At 36.5% G+C, this 9,158-nt stretch overlaps 1 protein-coding gene across 2 annotated transcripts; it reads right to left on the bottom strand.

Moving 5' to 3' along the window:
- Positions 1–822: 822 nt before the first annotated feature.
- On the bottom strand, positions 823–4,976 carry LOC112514637 (zinc finger protein 346-like). 2 transcript variants are annotated; one of them, XM_025121217.1, is made up of 3 exons: positions 4,597–4,976; positions 2,683–3,117; positions 823–1,815 (listed from the first exon to the last, which is right to left on the bottom strand). In XM_025121217.1, exons 1-3 carry the CDS (start codon positions 4,684–4,686, stop codon positions 1,084–1,086), a joined length of 1,257 nt encoding a protein of 418 aa, XP_024976985.1. In that variant the 5' UTR covers positions 4,687–4,976; the 3' UTR covers positions 823–1,083. The 2 variants fall into 2 exon arrangements, with proteins under 2 accessions (XP_024976985.1, XP_024976986.1); XM_025121218.1 differs by having other exon boundaries at positions 2,971–3,117.
- Between the last annotated feature and the right edge of the window lie 4,182 nt (positions 4,977–9,158).

Below are 9,158 nucleotides of genomic sequence, written 5' to 3'. Positions count from 1 at the left end.
AAATAAAACTAATCAAATATTTCAAAGAGTCGTGCCTTCGAGTTTCGTGTGCACCGCCACCTTAAAACAAACCATAAACATTTCAGCAGTAGAAGTTTTGATAAATGACGTTATTTAAATACTATTTTTATGTAACAAAACTTACATACGCACTTCTCAAATTTGGTGATGCTTGAACCATGGACACTCGAGAAAGTTAGGCTCTCAGTGACGGACCTACAGTAGAGCATACGGTGGCACGTGCCATCGTATTATTCCTCCGTCGAAGGGTAAAAAAATTTAGGTTCGTGAAAGTGCAACCGTATTAGTTTGTTGTGTGTCACCATATGTATCTTAAAACTACAATGAGAACAAGTTTTATTTGGTAGAGTTGGTTTGCAAGACTTTTATTCCACCCCAGACCCAATTTCGAATCCTGTTAGTGTCATTTTCTTAGTCAAATGGTGCCACCGTTTGAAAAAAATTATGTACATTTGTTTTTTATAGTCAAATGATGCCACCGTTTGAAAAAATTTCCTTGTACTCAAACGGTGTCACCGTTTGTAAAAATTTCTGGGTCTGTTCCTGTTGGCTCTACAGTTAACCTTAATATTGTTGGTTCAATGACCATTTGATTTATATGATATTGCAAACGTTTTAGGTCTATTTGAATAACTATGACCAAGTACAATATATACGATCACTCGGTGTTGAAATTCCTTATGTCGATAATGATTTAACCAATACAGAAGTCGATATTCAGCAACACCACCAACGAAATACCATGACTCATCGATGACTGTCACCATTTCACATGGTCCCTCTAACTAACATCATTTAAGAAAACTTTGTTAACTCGGTTAAATCGAAGGGTATTTTGGTCTTTTTACATATAAAAACAAAACCCAAGAACCAATTGGTTCTTCCGGTATCATAAATTCATTAATACTAAACCACCACGTCCAACAAAGTCATTGTTACCACCGCCGCCGCAGCCACCACCACGATCAATCATATCAACGTTCTACGATAACCATTCAGATTCGCTACACAAAAAAGCAAGACAACTTAGAGAAACCGAGTCGAAAATTGACCAAAAAGGGTTCATGTTTCTTGACCATTTGATTTGGTTTCTGCTTGTTTCACAGCCATTGCAGCATGCTTCTGACCAGCAAGATGAGAAATAAACACAGTGGGGCTGTTACAAACCACATTGCACACAGTACAAGTCCTTACAGCACCAGATGCTGCTCCACCTTTTAATACCTTTTGTTTCTTTGTCTCCAAATCCTCATCATTTCCCACCCTCTTCGCCTTCCTGTTACCACCATCCACATTGACAACTTTGCCCTCTTCTTTCCATGAATCTTGCAAGGTAGCAGGGGCAGGGTTTGGTCCAATTGGTTTTTCTGATATCTCCAACTTCTTTTGGTGTTTCTTTCCCCATATGTGGTTTCGGAGCCCATCATAAGTGTTGCAATCGATCCCACAAAGTTCACACCACGCAGGTTTACCTTCGTGCGAAATGACGGATTTGCCCTCCGTCGACTCTAGGTTTTCCATAGGTTTGGTGGGAGGTGTGCCAAGTGAAGCGATAGGGGTCAAGGACGGATCGGGTATTTGATCTGATTCTAGAAGTTTCTTCAGGTGTTTCTTTCCCGTTAAGTGTACGCTGAGGCCTTCATTGCTGGTACAGCTGATATTGCAGAGTTCACACCTGGCAGGTTGAAGGGTGTCAGGTTTCATCTGTGAACCGCCATTGGAAGGCTGAGCCTCGGGAACGCACTCTGATGTAGGGTTAGAGATCTCGTTCACATCAGCAAGCCGAGCGGCCGCCTGCACATCAACAACATACAAGATGGACTATTTAGGCCATCGACCTTGACCGATATTTCTATTTACAACACAACCTTCTAACAAGTTTAGTGGCATTCTGATAAAACCTGTCAGATGGTCTTAGATTTTTTAATAAAAAATGAGGTCATTGAATCGACGGACCCATATAAGAGTAGGTGCTCAGAATTTTTAAGTGACATACCAAAGGGTCATTTGCCTAGCAGTATCCTAGTTACCTAGTAGATCCCAACTTTCTTGGAGGTCAGGGGTTCAAGTGTCACCAACGGTGAGGAGTGTGAGTGAGTTTTGTCATGTGTGTGTGTGTATATATATATATTATATGCTTCAAAATTAGTTTGGAGTGGATTGGTTATTTGTTAAATAACCATAAGGATGATAATGGGGAAATGGATAATCTTTAACTTCAAAACATGGCAAAAAGAGAAATGTTGGAATTTTCTTATTTGGCAGAAAACCCTCAAGAAAATTCCGACATTTCTTGAAACGTGCCTAAAATACCATCTGTTCCAAAACAAATGTTTAGTTTGTCCTGTAATAAGTGTCCATTTTCAAAAGTAAGCGGCTACTTTCCAATTCTATCCTCAATTACAAGATGAAGAAATTCAATGCTCCCTATATTATCAAGGGTAAATTTGTCATTTAGTTAGTTAAAAAGTGTAATAATTACACATTTCTAAAACTGTATGACTTTTTCACGTTGGACATTTATTTTGGGATGAAGAGAGTACGATATCAAGAAAACGATCCAAATGAGCATCAGAAAAAGCAACACAAACATAGAATTGCAGCAAATTTCATCAATCAAAATCGAATTAAAGCTAAAGATTCTAACTTTATTCAGTTTACCTTTGCAGAATGCTTTTTACCGTCAAGATGCTTCCTAAATACGTCTTGGTTATTGCAGACCACGTTGCAAATATCGCAATATATCAACGTATCAACCGAGGCTCCATTTTGCAATAACTTATGCTTCTTATTCTCCAACACTCCGACTAAAGGTGCACTTGGAGCCACTGGTGGCATTTGTGGTGCAATGAGAGCCGTAATCGCTAACTTTTGCAGATTCTTTAAGTGTTTTTTTCCTTTTTTGTGTATCTCGAGCACATCCCCACTAGTACAAGTAATATTACATACCTCACATTGCATTGGTTGGCTGCTGCTTTCGGCCTGCCATGATGTTATTATAACATCGTTCACCACATGCTGAGTCCAAACACCGGAGTTACCAGCGGACTGCATGACTGTGGACACGTTCTTGGTCTCGCTCAAAGTCCCACCACCCTGAATTTGACCAAAATGAAATTAATATCGAAAACCAAGAGGCAAAGAATGATAGCAGATCTGATTAAGTCACTCCACTATTTATGTTCTTAACAAGATTGAAAATTCGGTTCACGCTTTGAATTTGAAATCCAAAACGAATTGCCCCAAACGGTAAGGGCAGAATTTATTAAAACTCCAATATCAACTGAACAATTCTTAGGCTTCCATTTATCGTAGCAACTACCCTGTTCCTTGCCCCCACAGACCCACACCAATCCATTATAGCATGAAGAATCTTTACTAGTTTCTGATCACACCCAAGGGTCAATGTGGGACATCACTAAGGTGTGTTTGGTATGTAGGACAGAACAAAACTTGTCCGACATTTGTGCGACATTAAGACCAGGACAAGACAAGACTGAGTGGAACAAAAATGCTTTTTTTTGTTCCCCCAAAGGGAAAAAAGACAAGATTAGTAATAACTATAACTACTCATGTCAAATTAACACCCAAAAACCTTAGCACAATTTTTTCACCCATCCAGACACGGACCCAAAAAAATAAAAAAATCAAATGGTGACACCATTTGATCATAAAAGAAAAAGATATAAATTATGATGATTCAGTTTTCTAGTTGCTTGTATTTCCAAAGAAAAAGGGCCCGGGTTCGATTCTTGCATATCTGCCTTCGTCCAAATATATTTTTTAAAACAAAAGTTATAAGAAAGAAAACCAAATTAAAAGCCAAAAACAAGTATTTTGACACCAGCAGGATTCAAACCCTGCTCTCTACTCAAAGCAAGACGTTAATCATGCTCCACAAACCAACTCAACTAGCTTAATTTCTGTCATAGTCTTAGTTTTAAAAGATACAGGAGCACAAAATGAAACATTACAGTGACACCCTTCAGGAATGTAAATAGTTTTCCACTACAACGGAGCCATGAAAAGCCGGTGGCCCGTGCCACCCTGCACCTGCCTACCTCCCTCTCGCCTACCCAATCTTGTCCGTATGTGTATGCGTATCAAAACCAAACGCACCCTAAAATTCTAACTTCTAAAGTTGGAAGAACAATACACCCTTCAAACATTATTCATGAAGTTACAATTATTTCATCAAAAACTAGAAGAAAAAATCAAGGACTGTATTATATGGCAAAATACTTCAATTTATCTTAATAGTCACAGTGCATGCATCTGAAAACTCATTTGATCTTACTAAGTCAAAATCATGTCTTTCCACATTATATATACATACATTCTTAATATATATATATATATATATATATCATATATATATATATATATTGTTTATATGAATCATGATTAGTCTTGAATTTATCTGATGGAATGTGTAGGTGTATATATATATATATATATATATATATATATATATCTGATGGAATATGTAAACAATTAAACATCAAAATTTCAACAAAAACCTCATGCAGATAAGAAACCAAATAAAAAGAAATTAATAACTAGATAAAGGTTTACATGTTCGCACGTAGTTGAATCAGTAGTCTGCGATACGATCCCGCTCAGCGAATCTACTGCTCTGTCGGGCTCAAAATGCGTGCAACCCATCAATTACACTCAAATGTGGATTCGATGAGGCATACGAGTCGGTTATTGGGGAAGGAACATGGGTTCGAAGGTAACAACACTTTGAAATGGGAGAGGGTTAGGGTTTGAAGTCGGATAAGAAGTGAAATTGGGGATAATTGCCTGCTGTTTTGGGGTTCAAGACCAAACCAGGTTTACAAATTAGGGTTTTAGATTGTGTAGATCAGCATTGCCTATGAATGACGAAATCACAACTAATTTCCCCTTTTCTTTTAGGGTCTTTTTCATATTCGAAACCAGCCTTTGTCATCGAATAAACGGCCCGAGTCGAGTGAGTCTGACCCGTTCCATACACCATTGAAGAGTACGTTACATTTTTGGTCCATGTGCTTTTTAGTTTGTGTCCATTTTGGTCCCCTATGTTCTTTTTATTAACGGAGTTACCGGTATGCAAAAACGCTCAGAACTAGTCCATCTCTTTAACACTGTTAGAAATCTTTCCGTTATGTGATGGGCATTTTCGTCGTTTCCGTTTCCTCTTGGTTTCTTGTAGAAAAATTTCTAAAGAACGTGAGAAAAGACTAAAATGTCCCTCACTTAACAGATAGAGTTAATAACCGTTAAAGGTAGGGACCAATTTCAAACGCTTTTACAAACTAGGCCAAAAAACAGTAAAACCTCATAGTCTTGACAAGATTCACCTCTTAACAGTTTGTCTTTTAATTGTTCTAAAACACTTTGAATGATTTTGTTTCATGGGTCTCCTTTAACCATTCAGTGCCCTAATTTCATATAAACAATTACCAAACAATTATATTTCATTTTGCATTATATCATGAGAGTCTCTTAATCATTCTGTACCAAATTATTCAACAACTGTCAAACAACTCATATATGATCAGATATACAAACATCTATATCTTATTTTCTTTAAAAAATTACCAAACTTATTTTCCTATTTTTATTAAATAAATCTTGCCACTTTTTTTTATTGTAAAAGTAACAAAATACGAAAATATTTACAAAGAAGATGCCTATTGTCGAGATTTTTATGTTAGGCTACCAAACAATATTTCGGGTAGATTATTAAATTCCCATTTTACCCCTTAAACCACTTTCCATTTCCCCATTTATATCTACATCCAATAAAAAAATACCCATAAAAATAACTATCGAAAATAGCCATATTTTGGAATATAATCAACCAAATTAAGGCCCTGTTTGTTTTTCAAAAAAAAAACACTTAATTGCCTCTTATGTCTGAATCGGTCAGACATTGAGGYATTAAGTGCGTTTGTTTTTTTTTTTAAATTAAGTGCTTAATTTATCTGAATAGGTCTGATTCATTTAGAGGCAATCCAAAGTCTGAAAACCTCTTATTTCGCGTCGCCTTCGCCTACTGCTCTCGCTCCCTCTCCATCGCTCAACAGGATTGCTCTCTCCGTCGCCTACTGYTGTCGCTCAACCTCTCCATCGCTCAACAGGATTCGCTCATCTCCATCGCTTCATGTACTGCTCTCGATCTCTCTCTCAATCGCTCAACAGGATTCGTCAATATCTCCATCGCGTCGCCTACTACCTCTCGATCTCTCGATTTAAGGTATCAATCTCGATCTCTCAAGCTCTCTATCTCTCGATTTTATTTCTCTTGCTTGGTTAATTTCTGTAATGCGGGTTTAGGGTTTACCTTCTATAAGGGTTTTTGTATGTGAACCCCACGGTCCTATAAGGGGTTTTTTTTATTTGGTCTGTTAATCCTACAGAGTATCGTGTGTGTGAGCATTGTGTGTTTATAAACCAGGTGGGATTTCATGTTTTGATCCAGAAAATAAGCTGCATAAAGAAAAGTCTGGTTTTTGTGGGATTTCATGTTTTGATCCAGAAAACAGAGTCTGGTTTTTGTGTGTTTATTTCAGGAAATGGAGCAACCATCACCCCCATCTTTTTGCATTAATGCCCTTCCCTGTTTTTTCAACTTTCATGTTAATATTATTTTTTGACAGCCACATTCTTGTTGCTATTTCGTGCTTTTCAAACCATGGCTTATCTTATTCATTAGAAGATGCATTTGGGCATTGTTGGATACATGTTGATGGTTTAGAATGTAAGGTTGTGCATAAATACTTGGAACAATTGGATAAAGTCTCTTAGCTGCTTTACTTGTTTCTAAGGTCTGAACTTGTTTCTCTTGCTGCCATATTGTTGCTGCTGAGTTGTAAACAAATGTCAGGGTTATCTATTGGCTTGACAAACCAGTGACGTTTTAGTAACTACCTGCAAGTTTTTTGTATCTCTTTCTAATGCTTTCAGAAAGCTCTAAATGTCACCCTACTCTATTTTTGTTGACTCTGCCAATCTTGTCTATCATCATGGATTTCAATACTTGTCATCTTCATCCTCTTGGTCTGGATGGTTTGCGTTTATAAGTGAACATATATTTTCTACATGAGGAAACCGGCCTGATTGATTATCATTGCTTTAGGGAAAAACTATAATTTTGATGACATATTTTGGATGAAAAAACATTTATGAAAGAGGGAATGAATTATGTTGATGGATTGTTAAATTTATGCATTCAGCCATCCTTGCAGGTAGATTGAGGGAGTGTAGTTGCTGTATTTCTATTTTAATCGTAATGATTGGTAATAAGATCTGTATATACATAGAGATGTATGTCAACTATAAACATATTTTGTTGGTATTTAAGAAATCTGTACATCTCTAGTCCTTTTATGAAATTGATAGTTTCATTGTGCTTTAAGAATGTGTTATTTCAACGGTCTTTTGAGTACACTTTTGATTTGCTAAATCATAGGTTGTCCATGAGCATGCTCTGCTTCGTGTTCTGTCKTCTTCTTATCATTCTCAGATGATTTGTCATTTATTTTATTTAACGGTTATTTGAACTTTTGAATGGCATCTAACAGATAGTTTTATTTCCTCCAAACTGTTCTTCCCATAGCAGTGGCTTCARCACTATCTTCTGATTCATGTATAATCAATGGTGAGTTTTTTTTAGTAATTGGTTTTCTGGTGAATGGATCTATATGAGAGATGGTCTTGTTAACCATATGCTTTCACATATCTCACGAACCAGGACATAGATTCTGCTCCTGAACTACTACAGGCTACAACTTCTTGTTTCCTGCTTTGCCATGTGACAAGGTTCCCACAAACATACATGGATCTTCCATTCCTAGCACTGCCAAACCCAGTATGTAGAGGTTCAAAGAATGGCACCATTTACATTTGAGGATGAGGCTGAAGAGATTCAATCGCATGGGARTGCCGCTGACCAAACATATATGGCTAGTTTAAGAGAAGAAATTGCGACACAATTACAAAATGAATATTGATTCTAGTTGTTATGAGACTTTTATTCGTGTTTTCTATTGTGTTTTGAATCAATTGACGTATTTCAATTGAATTTTTGAATGTATTAAAAGTATATGGTAGTTTACAAATGGTTTAAATGATTGGATATTTCGGTTAAATTTAATTGAAATGAATTGATTCAGATTTCAAACTTTAGAAATTTGTCAATTTACAAAAACAAACAGTTTTATTGATTCAGATTTCAGATTTCAGACGTAAAAACAAACAGTCTAACTGATTTAGATTTCAGATTTCAGACGTAAAAACAAACAGTCTGACTGATTCAGATTTCAGATTTCAGACGTAAAAACAAACAGTCTGACTGATTCAGATTTCAGACTTCAGCACCACCTCTTAAAATTCAGAAGTGAATTCAGATTTCAGACTTCAGCACCACCTCTTAAAATTCAGAAGTGAATTCAGACTTCGGACTTCAGACTTCAGACTTCAGACTTCAGACTTCAGACTTCAGACTTCAGCACCTCTTAAAAAAACAAACGCGACCTAAGCATCCATTTGGGAGCAATATTTACAATGTGTTGAGTTTACGTGAGATTAATAATTTTTCGTGAGACCTGTAAGACCAATTTATATTCATTGATCAACTTTATAAGCTATAATCTAATGGTCTAAAGTTGTACGGTGACAATTTTGTGATTAGTGAGAAGTCTCGTGGCAATTTTGTGATTTTAAATGTTTTAATTGTAGATCTAATCCAAGGGTTGAGAACACATAATCCCAAGTCTATTTACAATTGTAGCATCTTATTCACCAAGAAAAACTTGAATAAAAGGTTAATTACCGACAATTTCAATCGATTTCACGTAAAACACGCTCTCTAAGAACTATATGTGAGGAAGCATTTTTGAGCTGACTCGGCCCCTGCACAGGGGTTCAAGTTCGTCTTTCACATAGTTCGAACTTGAACCTGTTGTGTAATGTAACAAAGTCGTTTCACTCATTTACCAACTAAGCAAAAGGTCTTCGATAGCACATAAAATGATGGGAAAAGGGTATTTTCAAAAACAAAAAACACCATACACATCAACTTGAGATTGTAAATACATTTTAGACACACAAAGAAATACAAGAAATCTTGGAGTTTTCAACTTGATGAT

The sequence above is a fragment of the Cynara cardunculus genome (assembly GCF_001531365.2).
Source record: "Cynara cardunculus var. scolymus isolate 2C chromosome LG 6, CcrdV1, whole genome shotgun sequence".
NCBI classification, from domain to species: Eukaryota; Viridiplantae; Streptophyta; class Magnoliopsida; order Asterales; family Asteraceae; genus Cynara; species Cynara cardunculus.
The sequence above is the reverse complement of the archived record's forward strand: the minus strand, read 5'-3'. Positions and strand labels throughout refer to the sequence as shown.